The 18,850-nt window shown below is 38.0% G+C and overlaps 1 protein-coding gene across 3 annotated transcripts in view; it reads right to left on the bottom strand.

Moving 5' to 3' along the window:
• LOC139966479 (uncharacterized) overlaps positions 1-18,850 on the bottom strand; it is a 37,243-nt gene that overhangs the window by 7,184 nt on the left and 11,209 nt on the right. For 2 of the 3 annotated variants that reach the window (XM_071969520.1, XM_071969521.1), the window contains exons 3-20: positions 16,847-16,977; positions 15,823-15,964; positions 14,158-14,788; positions 11,635-11,790; positions 11,007-11,146; positions 10,382-10,582; positions 8,768-8,915; positions 8,041-8,132; positions 7,439-7,590; positions 6,794-6,977; positions 6,060-6,256; positions 4,767-4,895; positions 4,390-4,525; positions 3,620-3,757; positions 2,804-2,933; positions 2,432-2,550; positions 1,568-1,873; positions 594-865 (exon numbers count right to left, since the gene is read on the bottom strand). In XM_071969520.1, the coding sequence (XP_071825621.1) occupies positions 594-865; positions 1,568-1,873; positions 2,432-2,550; positions 2,804-2,933; positions 3,620-3,757; positions 4,390-4,525; positions 4,767-4,895; positions 6,060-6,256; positions 6,794-6,977; positions 7,439-7,590; positions 8,041-8,132; positions 8,768-8,915; positions 10,382-10,582; positions 11,007-11,146; positions 11,635-11,790; positions 14,158-14,788; positions 15,823-15,964; positions 16,847-16,977 (3,404 nt within the window). Of the gene's footprint in view, positions 1-593; positions 866-1,567; positions 1,874-2,431; positions 2,551-2,803; positions 2,934-3,619; positions 3,758-4,389; positions 4,526-4,766; positions 4,896-6,059; positions 6,257-6,793; positions 6,978-7,438; positions 7,591-8,040; positions 8,133-8,767; positions 8,916-10,381; positions 10,583-11,006; positions 11,147-11,634; positions 11,791-14,157; positions 14,789-15,822; positions 15,965-16,846; positions 16,978-17,913; positions 18,035-18,850 lie in introns of all 3 variants that reach the window. The other variant, XM_071969519.1, reaches the window with a different exon arrangement.

The raw sequence follows: 18,850 nt of genomic DNA, 5'->3' as shown, positions 1-18,850 counted from the left end.
ACATCGATCATTGAACAGACCCTTTCATTCAGAAAAACTAGATATTACAGAAACATAATCCACCTATGATAAAAATCAAGAAAAGTGTCGGTTATGATTATTGTTATTTCATTGCAAAGAGGTTCAATACAACAGAACTTGAACTATTGACCTCAGGGATACAAGACCCCTGGCTCTTAAACCTCTATCCAGCTCTTATCTGGTGGTGTTCCCTATCAAAGACAATTTCTTTGCTGGATAAGCTAGTCAGAAGCCACAGTACCTTGCATACTGTCTAACCAGATATTACAACCCATTACATTACATACAACCCAGGTAGTAAAAGGGAAGGAATTCAAGATATATTCAAATATTATATTTATAGGCAAACAATAAACAGAAACCTAGTTGTTATTATATGGATATATACATATTTGTGGGGGTGGAGGGAAAGGGTGGAGGTACCTATCTTGGGTTCTTCAATTATTCAATATGATGTAGTCTTTTAATTCAAAGCTGTATGAACACTGTGCACAACCAATACACCAGTCAGAGACCCACAGAGGTAATTATGACAAGATCCCCAATAGGTCAGTTCTAAGGTCAAAGGTTACCTGGTCTTCATGTACTGCAGTTCTCTGTTCAGTTTGTCTTCCAGCTGTTGTTTCTCTTGCTCTAACCTGCATAACTTTCCTCTCAGCTCTGACATCTCCTGGTCTGATCCTTGGCTCTGATCTTCGGCCTGCCTCTGGAGGTTAGACTGGAGGGATGTTAGCTCCTCTTGAGCCCTACCGAGTTGTGTCTTCAACAATTCCTTTTCTCTTATCCAAGAATGTTCTTTGTTCTTTACACCTTCCTTGATGCTCGTTATCTCTGAGTCAAACATCTGTGGAGATGAAGACAAATGCCATGACCTCATTCACTTTTGTCGATACTGTTGATGGCTCGTGAAACAACCATAACACATTTTTCAATATGCTAACTTCTTTTGATGGCATAAAATCATTACAGAATGTATCAACATATGACCACAACGTCCTATCAGAACAAGAAGAGTTTTATTCCTGCAATCTATAGTATTAACTGACTTCACTGTTCATATACGATTAACAAGATAAATGTCAGCAAGAAACTAAGATGCAGAGAGAATAGAAAAAGACAAGAAAATCAAAGAATAATGAGACTTATCATGGATTGACCCTGTACTGACAGACCATGTTTAGTGAGACAAGACAAAAACATCAAAGCAATAGAGGATCTTGTAGCAACATATACATGACCTGACAGATCACATCAACTGACCCCTGCACTGACGAATGACATGGTAAAACACTGACTGGGTATCATAGCAACATTACAATAATCTAGACAGGCCTATAGACCGACAAAGAATCAGAAAGAATAACAGACAACAAAAGACAATCAGTATGAAACAATCACCAGTCAAGACCCACCACTCTCCATCTAAGGTTCCTCATTTATACTTACAAACACATCCAGCTATATTTTCTCTAATCATTTACAAACCTCTACAATTAATCTCGTCCTTATAAGTTATGATTAAACTTGTTTTTTCAAGTGAACTAACTTTTCTCATGATGGCTTCAGAATCCCTGACTGCTTCATCTGCCTTCTGTTTCACTTCCTGCTCTTGTTGTTCTTCCAGTCGTTTCTTCTCCTCGATCCACTGCTCCGTCAGCAGCTTCAGATTTTTGGCATGTTTACTCTCCCGATGTTTCTGGATTCCTTCCCAGAGGTTCCTCGCCTGCGTCAGTCTCTGCTCCAGGTTCTTTTCGTGTTCTCTCTCAACTTCCTCCATCTTCTCTTCCTGCTCCTGCTTGAGACTGGAGAGTTTAGACTCGTAGAGGGTTTCCTTGGTCCTCAGTGCAACGGCCTGTGAGAGATGACAAACAAATCGTGTTATGAGCCAATGCTAGCAAGTACTGGCCCTGCAGTCATCCCTGATACTCAATCTTACATGTTATAGCATTCTTCACTTAAATGGTGGCAGAAAAACAAGCCTGGGCAATTTGGGGATTCTAAGCTTATATATTATATTCTCTGACCTCAAGACAATACTAACACACATGATCTGAAGTTATATTGACATATAGTGGTATTATACAAAAACATCCATCTGGCGAAAGTGTACAATTTCATTTAAAGCTTGACAATCTCTTCCAGGGTATGTATGGTCACCTATCTTCCTCCAACCTGTGCTACTGGTCAGAATAACAGTAAGAAGCCTATGCCAGCCTGTTGTTTGAAGAGTTCGTTCTTTAACTACGACCGCAAGTTAAAGTTAACACATATCAAGTGGAATTGCACTGGTAATATATTGGTATTATATTGCCGAAGTTTTACAATTTTTTTAGCTCATCTATTTTTCAGGGTGTATCTTTCCTCAACCTATTTAACAGGTTAGATTAACAGTAAAAGTCAAGATGTTCACCTGTTGTTTCAGTTCCATTTGCAGCTGCACAATCTCTTGATTCAAGTTCTCTATTTCTTCTCTGCTTCCATTATCCCTTGCAATGTCGTCTGCTGTCTGTACACTAGTATTGACCACATCTATGAAAAGAAAAGTGAAAATTAACCGATGCTACACTGATGCAACAAAGAATATATCCTACTCAGCGATGATGCAGCAACTCCTTCAGCATCCGACTATTGACACAGTGTCTTAGGTAGATTACTGAATGGAAGTGAATCCTTTTCTAAAATCATCCCATAAAGAGATGTGATACAAAACAATTACAACATATGATCTATTTGTAAATTTTCCAAGTATTCCTCTACTCTCTTCATCTCCTTTTGATCTTACCTCCATCTTGCAGTCTCTTATTTACTTCTTCATCAATTTTCTCCTCCCAATCTCTGTTACATTTCTGGACTGCCTCTTGTGCCATCTGTTTCCCCAGTGAGTTGCTCCATTCTATCTTGGCAAGCTCCAGCTATGAGAATGAAACATCAAGAAACTTGGTTACTCATTTTGTCTTGTGTGAAATTAGGTTTCTCTTCAACTAAAAGAACTTACATATCAAACTACAAATGTGCCACTATTTTATGTTATGACAAAAATGCTAGATAAATCTGTCAGAAATGAACTTCATGGTCCTTAACTAAACACAAAGAAGTGGATGGGGAGGGGGAGGGGGAGGGGTTGTAGAATAGAACTAGGGGAACTAAAACAACATAACAGCAACACAGCACACTCATATTAGATTTGCTTTTCTAAAAGAAACTGTAGACAAAACATTTGAAGCACCCATCATCCTCTAGCATTCACAGGACACACATTGAAAAATGACTGCAAACAAATTTTAGAAAACTGTCAGGAAACTCATCTATAGATGAATATATGTCATCCTTAACAAAATTACAAATACATTTAATTACCCAGTTGGGACAATTTGTATACTGTAGTGTTATGTCCCGCTTCAGAGCACTCATATTGTCAGTACAAGCAGTATGAAAATCATGTTTCTAAGTTAAAAACTGTTTGAATTGTCAATACGAGTGATTTGAGAGCATGATATTGTATTGAGTACAGGTTAGAGAGGTATTAGCATTAGGACATTGTCCCAACTGGCTGCATTTAATCTAGTTATATTTCCCATAATGCATCACTCTTCCTTACCTGGTCATTTAGCCTATCCTGATACTCTGTTTCCTTCTCAGCTTTCATAGCCATCAGTTTCCCTTTGTGAATATTCTCCAAGGACAGTCTCTGATCATTCAGAGCTGTTTCCTTATCGGCATCACACTTCTCTTTCAACTGAGAGACGTTTAAAAAAAAAAAAATGAAAATTACGGCTGAAAATAGTCCAAACCTTTCTTTCTGGGATTTAAGCTGTCACTGAGTTTCTAAAGGTTTCCACAATATTCAAAGTCTAAAATTTTAGCTCTCTGAAATTTTCTTTTCTTGTTAATACATTTTCTTTGTATTGTAAACAACAATAAGAACTACTGCATTTTCCTTTACCCACCAGTGCTAGGTTTTAGTCTGGTGACCAAAACTCTTTATGAGGAGTTTCCCAACCCAAAAGGAACTGGCTGTAATAATATATTAAAAAACTTGGGTATTGAGCAGAGCAATCGAAATCACACAATTTATATAACGTATCTTATGCAATAAAGCTCTACTCTCTGTAGCTCTAAGTGAAAATTCTGTGCATAAACTCCTACTGAAAACTTTCTGACCAAAGTTGAAGGCAAACATACAACACTGAGGGCAGTAATAAACAACATTCTGCTCATGAGTTACAATTATGCACTGCTAATGATGCTTTCTGAATCTGACACCTGATTTATAAAATCCAATTGTTTGCATGGCGACACATTAAATAAGGAGAACATTAATTTATGATAAAATGTTTCAACATATTTTTTTGTTTGAATTCTTCTAACCTCTAATAACTTCTTGTTGAAGTCACCCCTGATCTTTTCTTTCAGTTGGTCTTCGATTCCGTTCTTCTCCTCGCAAACCCGGAGGTAGAGTTGCTTCACCTTGTCCAGTTCTTCCATCGTCTTCTCGTTGTCTTTCCTGACAGAAGGCAACAAAATAAAATTCCGTTGGAATAAACGATTGCATCCAATACAAGGTTATTTTGCGGTGATTGAATCTGAATATTAGTGATTCAATAAACACACTGCAGCAGCTTCCTTCCTTCCCTCCCTCCCTACCTCCCCCCCCCAAATATCCTCCTGGGCTAGGTTTCCCTCCAATGTCTCCTATTCCTATACATGCCATGATTCAACATATAAAAGCCGTAGGAAATCCTTACTTGAGTTGTGCTAATAGCTTCTTGTGATTGTCTTCCAAGGTTTCCTTTTCAGCCTGCCACTGAGCAACCATCTCTTCTCTGAGATTACGGGAAGAGTCCTCATGAAGTTGCATGCAAGTATTCTGGCATCTGAAATTGAAGTAGAATTAATTGAAAGAATAGTTGAACATATTAGTAAGATCTTTATTAAAATGTCTGAGGCTTTTGGAGCTAGCTAATCTTGTAAAGTTTTCGTGCTACTGTTAGCACTGCCAGTGGCTAAACCTTCACAGTGCACATCATGTAGCAGCATACACCTTTAACTTAGTTCTAGTGTTACTGAACAGTGGTTTCATTTGATCTAGTAACCTTCCTTTTTTTGGGGGGGGGGGATAATGGCAGATTTACCTCATTGTTTAATAAATAACTGTGACAAAAAGCAAGAAAAACACGATGTAAATTGAAAAGCCTAATTTGACTTGTAGATTTTGACATTATTTACTGTTATGCATGCCAGTTGTATAATCCTAATGGGCTTATTCTTCACTTACATCAATAACTGAATCATGCACAATACAAACAAACAGTAAACGGTAAATTATGTTTAAGTGTACCAAAGTTTCTTTGCAGGTGATTTGAGTACAAAGTTACAAAAATCCTCTTGTTTATGATTGAGAAATGAGCCACAATCAGCTGTGGTGCTGCATTATTTAGAAGAACAACATAAGACTCTGGAGACAACACATTTACTGTTATATAACGAACACTGTTGACTCCTGTATCAAGGAGATTTAAGTTTCAGTTTTGAAATGTTTAAAGACTCACTCTGTTTGCTATATTGTAAGATATTCAAACTCTCACACCATTTGGTAGTATTAAATACCATAATCTCTTAAATATAATGAGAAATACACAATACTATCAGCATGTGGTAAGGGAGACAACACACTACAAAATGAGCATGGTTGGGGGAGGGGAGCCAACACACCGTAAAGTCATCATGGGGACGAGGAAAGAACAAATTACACACTCATCATGATGGGGATGGGGGAGAACATAGCATACAACCATAATCGGGAGGGGGAATAACATATCACACAATCATAGTGGGGTGGGAGGGGGGGGAGAACACATGACACAACCATAATGGGGACTGAAGAATACATCACACAATCATCATGGGGGAGGGGGAGAACACATGAGACAACCATAAAAGGGGGAGGGAACACATAATACATCAGCATTGGATGATGGATTTATCTCTCTTTCTACAGCAGGTCATCATGATTCTATGTTATCGTATATCTTCTCTACCTTTCCACTGCCTTCCTTTTATCTTCGTCATTTTCCATCACCATGTCAGTCATTCGTTGTTTCAGTTCACTATTCTCTGCTCGTAGTTTGCTCTCTGAATCTCTTAGTTTGTTAATCTCTTCATCCATTGTCCTAATATCCTCTTGCAACCTCTTGACCTCAGAAACCATTCCAGAATTTGATGCTGCTGCTTGTTCCTGTTAAATAATTAGCATCGTAGCATTGGAAAAGGCATTGTTACAAACTATGACAAATTTGAGTAACCGCCACATTCATCACCGCCCCCCCCGAACCCCAACCCTCTAACCACCTGTACTGTTCTTGGTGTTTGTCCCTATGAACTTTCAGCATATTCTGCATAAAGCCTTTAATTTATGATATTCATGATATTTCAAGACAGATAGAAGTTAAAATCCTTCCGGCATAATTTAGCAGAAACCTCTATTTTCACAACAAATAATATAGAAAAGGCAACCCCTGTAGGTGAAAGTGTTGTGGAAATGTGGATCCTACAAGACTGAATACTGATTCAAATTTTGAAACTAAAAATACCCTGGATTGCTCAGAGAAAACAAGCTATACAGGATGAGAGTGTCTGACTTGTCATCATATAGGTTATGTCATCACAAGGGTTGTTGCATGTCCCAGACCCACCCCAGCCAGTGGAGTGGGAGGGAAGGTTATACCCCTTATGTTAACCCCCATCAGCTCAGTGCACCGATCTATTACTATACCTGGTGAATCTTTTCAGCTTTCTCTGCCCTCTCTTTCCATTCGTTAATCTGTCTCTTCAGGGCTTGAACTTCATCCTGAAGCGTGGCAACTTGGTTCCTCTTCCTCTTGTTGTTCAACAGAGATCGCTCTAGCTCTTTCTTTAATCCCTGAATCACCTGATCGTTTGGAAAACCTACGTCGGTCCTGCAAACAGCAATCGTCATGGTAACAGATCGATAACGATGAATTGAGTTAAAATTTTACATCGAAATGTGAAAATGCTAAAATGTGGAAATATTCATATGAAAATGTTTAAATATCAAAAGTGCCAAAAATATTAAAATGAAAATGGCTTTTACATGAAGGTCTGAACAATTTCTTGGCATAAAAAATTAGCAATTGTCAATTACAATTTCCATAAAAGTTCCGTAATTCAGTTATAACATTTCTGAATTTGTTAACCATAAAACACTAAATATCCTATAATTCTGTGTACACAAACCTGCTACATGTCTTCGCATTCACATAGCAGTTTAAACATTTTTCCATTGCATTTTGTTAAATCATTCCCAATGAGCCTGATAGTCATTGTTACGCAATCAATTGCGTTAGAAAGAAAGTAGATATATGGCACAAGAAGGTAACTAGCAATATCTGAAACTCACCCTCCAGGCTTTGGCGTGCTCCAGTCTTCTTTAGCTAAATTCCTCACGACATTATCTCCCTGTCCCTCGGGTGAAGAGTGGGGTGACAGTGCCCCCAGTCTGACGGCAGACTCTATAGCAAGTAACTGCTGCTTTAAATCGGTCACTTCCTCCTATTCACATAAGAACAGGAATATTATATCGTTTGGTTTCATTTTGTGTTCAAAACTTACAATAGTGATTAAAAATCAGAAAGAGAAATTTGATATGGAATTTGGGGAGTTGGGTGGGGTGGGTGAGAAACTTTTTAAGCTTCTCTCTGTCAACAACATTGAATAACAAGTAACTTTCCCTGCCACATTTCTGTTGAACCTAGAAGTAAATTTACAAAAGTGGAAAAAAAGTTGGGAGTGATGGGAGGGAGGGAGAGAGGAAGGGAAGCAATGGGCTTGGCAAAATTCAGAGTAATTGCCACAAACATAGAGTTTATAAATACATCCAACGATTAGGTGAACATTTTTAAAGTTCATGTAATTTCACATTGAGACACATGAGTTTCTTTTTCCCTTATTTCATGATTTCATATTTAACCTGATAATAAGGGTAAAACAAACAAAACAAACCTGCATGGATTTACAGAGGTTTTCACTCATCTGCTTAGCATTTTGTGCAACCTGCAACTGCTGGTGAAGGCTGTTGGCTTCTTGGTATGAACCTATCCGGGAAAAAGGAAGTATAAAAAGGAAAAAGAAATTTAATACTTTTTACAACTGATATCCTCTTCTAACAAATGCAATAATGAGTGAAATAAATATTTATGTTGCAAATCTCATTTATGACAAACCTCCCCCTTGGCCCCCCCCCCCAAAAATATACTAACTGCTGTTGTAACACTAATGGTACAAACTACCTTGATATGTTAGCTGACTTTTCATTATTTTGAGTACAAACAGTTGCTTTTTGGTATATAGTAATATGCCTACTAACTTCTAAATCCATAAGGAATGAATAAATTAGCTTTGTGTTAAAAATTCTCAATTTGATAAAAAATGAAAAAATGAAATAATATATGATACATCATTAGCAGGTTCATAGAGATCCCTACCTGGCAAATAGTTCACATCCTTGATTAACATACAAATATAACCACCTACCCCCCCACCCCAACCCTCTCCCATACCCCTCAAATTCTGCAAGATCTCACCTTGTCCTAGGAGGTCACCACATCTCCTCTGACTCTCCTCCAGCTGAGCTGTTAGTCTGTTCACCATCTCTCCAAACATACAAATATAACCACCTACCCCACCCCACCCCTCTCCCATACCCCTCATATATATTGCAAGATCTCACCTTGTCCTAGGAGGTCTCCACATCTCCTCTGACTCTCCTCCAGCTGAGCTGTTAGCCTGTTCACCGTCTCTCCATGTTGGATCTGGTTCTGCTGGAGGGATCGCTGATGTTCCTCAAGCTGACACTGAAAACGATTTGACAGAGCCTCCTGAGGAGAGGAAAATGAGAAAGATGAACCATCAACGATGCTGCCATTGTAATATTTTAGCTATTTAAGGTTGTCGCCATCAACGATGCTGCTATTATCATACTTTAGCTATTTAAGGTTGCCTCCATCAACGATGCTGCCATTGTAATATTTTAGCTATTTAAGGTTATCGCCATCAATGATGCTGCTATTTAAGGTTGTCGCCATCAACGATATTGCTATTGTAATACTTTAGCTGTTGAAGGTTGTCGCCATCAACGATGCTGCTATTATCATACTTTAGCTATTTAAGGTTGTCTCCATCAACGATGCTGCCATTGTAATATTTTAGCTATTTAAGGTTATCGCCATCAATGATGCTGCTATTTAAGGTTGTCGCCATCAACGATATTGCTATTGTAATACTTTAGCTGTTGAAGGTTGTCGCCATCAACGATGCTGCTATTATAATAATTTAGCTGTTTAAGGTTGTCGCCATCAACGATGCTGCTATGATAATACTTTAGATATTTAAGGTTGTCGCAATCAACAATGCTGCTATTGTAAAACCTTAGCTATTTAAGGTTGTTGCCATCAATTATGCTGTCATAGTAATACTTAAGCTAATTAAGGTCGTCATCATCATACCATGCAACTATTGTAATGCTGCTATTGTAATACTTTGGCTATTTAAGGTTGTCGCCATCAACAATGCTGCCATTGATATACCTTAGCTATTTAAGGTTGTCGCCATCAACAATGCACTATTATAATACTTAAGCTTTTTAAGGTTGTTGTTGAATTAACTAGACATACAAAACAAAGAGATTGGCTTTTAGAAAGTGGTAGTGTACATGATTTACAAGAGAAGGATAATTACTTTCTATGAAGTACACTTATGTTTTGACCTTTCATTAAAGTCATCTTCTTGTTATTGCTCCATGTCATGAGCTGAGATAGCCAGATGATAACGAATGCAAATGAGGTCAAAGTTCATTTGAGATGACACAACAACAACACAGCTAGCTAGTACCGCTACTGTTAGGAAAGGCTGTACAATCTTTCCTACACTCCCCCCAGTTGAGACAATCTTCAAATAATATGATATCATGTCACGATTAAAAGTACTTGTACTCACAGTATGAATATCCTGTTTCTATTAGATAAATATTTGGAACAGTTCATACGTCAGTTTGATTGCTTGAAAGTCATGTGATTTTGCTTACATGTGATAACTATTTTCACACTATATAGCTATAGCCTAGCTTGTTAAAACTTTGTGTTGAGGGGGGAGGGGTTGGGGTAAGGGGTTAGGGAGTACAGGTGAGTTTCCTGTCTCTCTCTGTTTCACTTACATTTTGGGAACAATGTCCTTCCCTTCATGAAAGGGTTTATGATCTAAAAGAAACAAATGTGGCAGAGAACAAATATTTCTGAAAAGCCCACGTACAAGTTTTGACAATCTATCAAAAGTCATGTAACTTTACCTTCTCCTCCAGATCTGATATGACCCTTTGAAGCCTTCCCTGAAGGTCTGTAATCTCCTCTTCATGTTTACGCTGCATCTCTGCCAAGACTGTGTCCTGGTGTTCTCTTGCTCTGGCCAGAGGTTGCGACTTCTGAATCTCCGTCAGTTCTTTGGTCATTGTTTCCACCTTCGTCTCTGTGGTCTGCAGTTTCTTCATTATCTGTGACAGTCAAAAATATTTCAGTTTTAGAAGCCATTTTTACCTCATCAAAACAAAAATTCAAATTGAAAAGACACTTTTTAAAGGATGTGGTTAAGTTTTGATATGCTCTGCACACATTGCTGTAAAATATAAAGATTTTGGAGATATAAAATAGAAACTTATGATTTATTGCATCTTCTTCAAATGTCTACATTGTATTTTCAGGACATTTTTTGCAACATTGTGTTGGTTGTGATGTCACAAATATTGATCAACTAAACATAACTGACACACCAACTGGTAAAGTTGTACCTAATATTAGCCTGAAGCACATGAGTTAATGTCACGTGTAATTAGTATAAGTAGCATAACAGTAATCTCTGTGACACTGTGAAGCAAATGCTTGTTGACCTTTGACCTCTATCCTAGCAACAGGACTGACCTCATCTCTAGCGGCCGTTAAGGCTTGTATCTGAGCTGTCGCTGCCTGATAGTGTCCCTCCAGTTTCAAGTTCTCATCCTTGGACGAAGCCAGAAGATGTTTAGTCTGTTCATAACTTGTAGATAAGCCATTCTTTTCACCTAAAATTGAAAGTAAACAAAACAAAAGAGTAAAATATTGATATCAATTTGTTAGCTTATTGTCCGATGGAATCATTGCCTATTATACGACACTTTGGATAACGATAATTTGATTGTTTGGTTCCCTTACTCACTAGAAGAGAGTAAGAAACTATCGTTCATGAGCAGGATTTGAACCAGTGACTTCAGTCATTGTGATTTAACATTGAGAGATCCTGCCATAAGTTAGAATTCTCGCTACTAAGCATTTCTTTGCAAGAGATGCTGGTTAGTAGCCATTGTTATATTGCATGCAATTGAGATAAAAACAATCTTTTTGCAATTAACAATTTCCTTGATGAATATTTAAGGAAAAAGTTAAGATTTCTTATGCACTAGTAGTTGGTATTAGACTTCTTTTAGCAATGTTACCATTCCATTAATAACAAACATAGATCTCAAACTTTGGTAAACGACTTCATAGAAAAACAGGTGAAAGACGTATTCACCTTGTGCTAGAGCCAGCTGGTGATTAAGAATCCGCTTCTCCCGGGCGCTCTCCTCCTGGAGCATGCGTAACTGGCCGGTAAGTTGCTCTAGTTCGCGACCTCGTGCCTGGTAAAGAATCTGCATCTGTGCGTACTGCTGACCACTTGAAGTTGCACCTGGTATAAGGAGATAGTGCAAGGCGTCATATAACACATGAAACCATTTAACTTAATACTGGACTATTAAACTACTAGCAACCTCACTTTATTACTGGACTAACTACTAGCATTCTCACTTTGATACTGGACTAACTAGCATTCTCACTTTATTACTGGACTAACTAGCATTCTCACTTTATTACTGGACTAACAAGCATTCTCACTTTATTACTGGACTAACAAGCATTCTCACATTATTACTGGACTAACTATAACTAGCATTCACACTTTAATACTGGACTAACTAGCATTCTCACTTTAATACTGGACTAACTAGCATTCTCACTTTATTACTGGACTAACAAGCATTCTCACTTTATTACTGGACTAACTAGCATTCTCACTTTATTACTGGACTAACAAGCATTCTCACATTATTACTGGACTAACTAGCATTCTCACTTTTATCCTGGACTAACTAGCATTCTCACTTTTATCCTGGACTAACTAGCATTCTCACTTTATTACTGGACTAACTAGCATTCTCACTTTATTACTGGACTAACTAGCATACTCACATTATTACTGGACTAACAAGCATTCTCACATTATTACTGGACTAACAAGCATTCTCACTTTAATACTGGACTAACTAGCATACTCACTTTATTACTGGACTAACTAGCATTCTCACTTTAATACTGGACTAACTAGCATTCTCACTTTTATCCTGGACTAACTAGCATTCTCACTTTTATCCTGGACTAACAAGCATTCTCACTTTATTACTGGACTAACTAGCATTCTCACTTTAATACTGGACTAACTAGCATACTCACATTATTACTGGACTAACAAGCATTCTCACTTTTATCCTGGACTAACTAGCATTCTCACTTTATTACTGGACTAACAAGCATTCTCACATTATTACTGGACTAACAAGCATTCTCACTTTAATACTGGACTAACTAGCATACTCACTTTATTACTGGACTAACTAGCATTCTCACTTTAATACTGGATTTACTAGCATTCTCACTTTTATCCTGGACTAACTAGCATTCTCACTTTTATCCTGGACTAACTAGCATTCTCACTTTATTACTGGACTAACTAGCATTCTCACTTTAATACTGGACTAACTAGCATTCTCACTTTATTACTGGACTAACTAGCATTCTCACTTTATTACTGGACTAACTAGCATACTCACTTTTATCCTGGACTAACTAGCATTCTCACTTTATTACTGGACTAACTAGCATTCTCACTTTTATCCTGGACTAACTAGCATTCTCACTTTATTACTGGACTAACTAGCATTCTCACTTTATTACTGGACTAACTAGCATTCTCACTTTAATACTGGACTAACTAGCATTCTCACTTTATTACTGGACTAACTAGCATTCTCACTTTATTACTGGACTAACTAGCATTCTCACTTTTATCCTGGACTAACTAGCATTCTCACTTTATTACTGGACTAACTAGCATTCTCACTTTATTACTGGACTAACTAGCATACTCACTTTTATCCTGGACTAACTAGCATTCTCACTTTATTACTGGACTAACTAGCATACTCACTTTTATCCTGGACTAACTAGCATTCTCACTTTATTACTGGACTAACTAGCATTCTCACTTTATTACTGGACTAACTAGCACTTTAATACTGGACTACTGGACTACTGGACACTTTAATACTGGACTTTAATACTGGACTAACTAGCATTCTCACTTTATTACTGGACTAACCAGCATTCTCACTTTATTACTGGACTAACTAGCATTCTCACTTTAATACTGGACTAACAAGCATACTCACTTTAATACTGGACTAACAAGCATTCTCACTTTAATACTGGACTAACCAGCATTCTCACTTTAATACTGGACTAACCAGCATTCTCACATTATTACTGGACTAACTAGCATTCTCACTTTATTACTGGACTAACTAGCATACTCACTTTAATACTGGACTAACAAGCATTCTCACTTTAATACTGGACTAACCAGCATTCTCACTTTAATACTGGACTAACCAGCATTCTCACATTATTACTGGACTAACTAGCATTCTCACTTTATTACTGGACTAACTAGCATACTCACTTTAATACTGGACTAACTAGCATTCTCACTTTAATACTGGACTAACCAGCATTCTCACTTTAATACTGGACTAACTAGCATTCTCACTTTATTACTGGACTAACTAGCATTCTCACTTTAATACTGGATAATTACCTGATAATTTAAAGTTCTATAAACTAAAACCAACACTGTTTTTGTCAAGGATGATTGTCAAGAGTTTTCCTGAGAGGAGGTGAGAGACTCCCTTCTGAGGGACCAAGAAACCTACTTCAACCTTACCTGCATGTAGATAGTGCCCTTGCAGGTTCTCATATTCCTGAGCCATGAGAAGGTCCACACTAGCGGTCCGTCCCATAGCAGGGTACCTCTCCCCTTGCTCAGCCTCCATCGCTACACGATCCCTCTGGCCGAGACCATTCTTGCCGCCTGTGTAATGTATCTTCGGAGTGCCTGCATTATCCTGCACGGGATAAACATTGATTTCGGTGTTCTGGCCCACACTCGGTGCTAGCGAGCCATTGTTATCCAACCCTTTGGAAGGATAGCTATCCGGCCCAGCTTTCCTCTCCGAGGGCTCGTACTGTTGACTCTCCCTTCGATTCTCCAGGTGTGCCTGATCCCAGTTCATGTCCCCTGGCCCTGGTTTCACCACTTGGGGGTTCATATCTTGTCTGGGCCTGTTTTCATAATATGGGCCCTGATTTGGATAATAGACATGGGGTTGATAACTGGTGCTAGTCCTGGGGATGCCCTGATGTTGATCAGTCACGTATTCGGAACCCTCCGCCTCTCTCCTGCTCCCTGCATACTGCTGGTCATCGGAAGAGTGTGGTGAAACAGACTTCCTCTCAGGGGGCGGTTGGAGACCGTAACTTTTGTCCTCTTGCTGAAAATGACCATTGCCATTATTCTAGGAGACAAAACAAACACAGGGAAGATTGTCAACCTTTGGTTTCTTTTCATTCTTCTCAAACTTGTTTCATGGCAGTTATGCTGCTACAGTAGTTGCCAAGGCTAGTTAAGAACAGTTCTCGTGGTCTTGAGGGGTGACCTGTTTGCTTTTAGCACTTAGTATGCCAACTGATCCAGCTGAATCAAAATCTGTTTTATTACTCCTCTTTGCATGTGTGTGTGTGTGGTGTTAAGGGTAGGGGTTTCACTCTCACCAAGCCGTAAAAGTAGCACACATAATCCCCAAAGCTTACTGGTGTGGGGATTAATGGGGCAGAATTCTTACCTGTCTACCTAACATACTGAATATAAAGTAACATCTATACAGTAGGTCCCCTAATTCAACATCAAGGACTCCACACACTTTCCCTTCCTCCCAAATCTGGTATTGAGGAAGTCACCCTATGTGTTGTTCTACATGTAATAGCACGCAGACCTGGATAAATATCCGTTAAACTTAATAATCTGTGGAGTTACAATTTATAGTAGGCTGGTCCTAAATAGCGGGTTACTAGATCATTCATTCTAACATAGAATGTTTCTTTGTCTCACAAAATTTAGTGTAATATGTTTGATATTTTCAACTGCAAACCTTGGAAGTTTCTAATGCCTAATCTCACGATTCCTGGTATGATCTTGGTGGTGGAACCCAGCAGGTGATGCGTTTAGATACCTTATATCTAGTCTCTAGTCTAATGCTATGGGATTGTAGCAGAAACATCACAAAAATGGAGCTTTGAAGGTGACTTACTCTCTCCCAATGGATGCAGAGACTGGTAAACCAAATTATGGATCTTAGCAGTCAAAAGAGTCATTAAGAAAACATAAACAGTTTTCAAAGTTTCTTGAAATCTCCCTTGCTTAGTAAAGGATAACAAGACAGTACACCATTTCCAAGGAATGTTAGCAAAGATGCAAATTCTTAGCTGCTCATTGAATCATTTCTAGCCATCACTTTGTTTACTGGTGAGTTAATATTAATACCATATTTACCTTGTGTACATTGGACCTTATTTCATTCCCCCTGCCTCTGCCCCCAATCCCAGTGGCAGGAGTTTCCAGGGGCGGGGGACTTCTACTATGAGGTGTGGATGTTTTCTGGTTCTCCTGAACTTTAGTCTTCCATGGAAGTGGCCTGTGTATCAAATAGGTAAATGTTTTGAAGCAAAAGGTGTCAAATAAGGACACACATTTGTCATGAATGAAGATCAGCTTCACAGCTAATTGCAGTAACTACAGTAGGACTGCAAAGCCATTTATTAGGGTTAATATTCCAATCTATCTAAGTCATCTTTGAGTACCATTAATTTCTACAGTAAATGTAATCAATTGAGGCAAGTATGTATGCATTTCCAATATTTATCCAACTGCTTTTTCATTCCAGTTAAAATTCGTGCTATATTTGATGTGACTGGTAAGATGTATTCCATAGCATCCAATAACAGAAGGCAAATAACAACAACTTCTATCACAGTTATGAATAAACTGGAAAGAGTCTCAAAAAAATATGAATCTGTTTAATATAATACTTGACAAATTAACCATCCTTTTAACACATTATATACCTTCTTGAGGTACAATTCAACAATACAATCCGTTGTCTACATAAACACATTTAATGAAACCAGAGTTACTGTATAATGTAACAATATTTGGTGCTAATCTAATTTGCGTGACAGGAGGACGACGCGTTGCAAACTGTAACAGCCACTAAGGAACAGCACTGACGTTAATGATCTAATCCCCTTACATCTATCTCTTTGTGTCCACCATGCTCATTAACCTGTCTGTATTCTGTGCGTGTATTTGTCCCTTCTGTTACTGAACATTACTTGTCATTTAGCCTTTGAAGAAGATCCTGCTAGGATCGAAACATCAGGCCAACTTACTTTTACACATTCTTCTACACAGGCTCTCTAGTGGATAAGCAGTTTGCTAACATTTTTATTTTATTTTTATTGATTATGTTAATGATCCTCTTTAAACATTAAATGTAAAATCATCTACATCTTCTTACCTCTTGTCGTCTGCCTCTTCATCCTCCTGAGAGGATAAACTACTGGCATCTGATGATGATCCGCTCTCGTAGTCGTCTTCGTCATCTTCTAGCAGGTCATCTGGTAATGCGTTGGTCAGAAGCTCTCGGAGCTGATGATTGAAGACCAAATTTAGAACATACTCAATGATACAGTCAAAGGTCTTGAAAATCAGATCAGGTACAAAAGTTGATCATTGACCTCACCAAGTTTGTTTTGTTTGTCGGTTGGTACTTATCGACAGTGATGAGGGTAATGAATGATGGTGTTTATCATTTGTGGTGGTCATAGTAATAATGGTGGCGGTGATCCCCTCCATTAATTCCAAACAAGGGTGCAATTTGGCATAACTTCCCTCCCTTTGATGATGTTTAAATCGTTTCTGCACAAGTTTACAAGAAAAGCATATCAACCACCATCACCCCCATGTGACTTATAAACTCTCTCTGTCAAAAAAGTTTAAGAGACCACACTTTTATCATGCCATCATAAAGTCATTTCTCTCTCTATATATATGCATCAAGTAATACGTTGTAAAGACTTTATGCACTCAGTAATAAAGGATTGAGATACCTTTCAACAATCCATGTTGAAGGAAAGTTGAGCCAAGGGAATGATGACATCATGGTACACTAAATACAAATAATGATACTGTCCCTAATGCAGCGATAAATCTTATGGAAAGTCGCTCTTAGTTTGAGTAAACAAAGATCATGTTTTAACTTACCTTAAACAGGAAACACACCACATACAAACAATTTAGCAGAAAGTATTGCAACATTGCATGGAAACCATATACAGTATATCTATGCAAGCTTCCATTGGTTAATTATTTGAGAGAAACAGAAGATTTCAACCAGTTCAACTTACCATGTGTCTGAGCCTAATTTCAACATAACACACAAATTAGCAGTACAGTACTTACGTTTAAAATCAATTAAACTGCCAAAACACAGTTATCGATGCTTCGATACATTAATTTAAAAACTACTTCATCTTTACAGTTTTAAACACTTTATCATCTTTAATGTTACAGGTGTAAACTTACCTGTTGAAGGAGGCTCTCAATATCTGATATATCTTGTATAATTGGGGATGAACTGTCTCTAGCGAGATCCAAGAGACTTCCTAGTGATTCGAGGGCATCAGCCCCAGATAAGGCATCACCACTGTCAGATTAAAACCAGAGGACTTGAAACTTACACATTTAACATTTAAGCAATTTATGTAGCTCAGAACAGTGGGCAGAAGGAAGGGGGATGTTGGAGGAAAGGGGTTGAGGATGCGTGTGGGGAGAAAAAGGAGACTCTAAATCTCTAATTATAATATTTAAATCACTCAGAGAGAGAGAGAGAGAACATCCTTTAAATTATAAATTTACAAATCACCTCCCATCCATTACTTCTAGACAGGTCTGTTTGTATCACTATTGTCGAGTACTGTGCATATGATACCCAACATGTCAAGTTGTCTTTTAATAATGTACCATAGTGTTATCTACCATGTACTGTTGATATATCATCCAGGTTCAAAACAAAGTGCATTCAGATTTCTTAAAAGGAAACTTGTTATCCCAAACAATTAAGCAGCTCTCTTCTCTGGACACATTCTAGATGTGGATATTCTAGATAAATCATTCAATCTTTTTTGCTTTTCTTGGTGGTGGTTCACATGACATACAGTATTAAATATCTTTATTCCCCCCCCCCCTTTTTTGTTGTCCTGTAACAATTTGCAGTTTAGATGTTATGTGTGCTAGTGAGCTTATGACCATTTACTATAATTTCCCTTGTTCCATAATGAAATTAGTATTTTAGCCTCGTTTATATGTGTCTATTTAGATTCTATGCTCACTTTAGCGGTGCCATGATACTATACATTTAAATTGTCCATCAATATTTAATAATTATTCAATATTTGGGAACATTTGAGGGTGTCCGTGCAAGAAAGCCTCTGGAAGGAACTTTTATCATTGTCTAGCAATT

The sequence above is a fragment of the Apostichopus japonicus genome, chromosome 4 (assembly GCF_037975245.1).
Source record: "Apostichopus japonicus isolate 1M-3 chromosome 4, ASM3797524v1, whole genome shotgun sequence".
Taxonomy (NCBI): domain Eukaryota; kingdom Metazoa; phylum Echinodermata; class Holothuroidea; order Aspidochirotida; family Stichopodidae; genus Apostichopus; species Apostichopus japonicus.
This window is presented reverse-complemented; position numbering and strand designations above follow the sequence as displayed.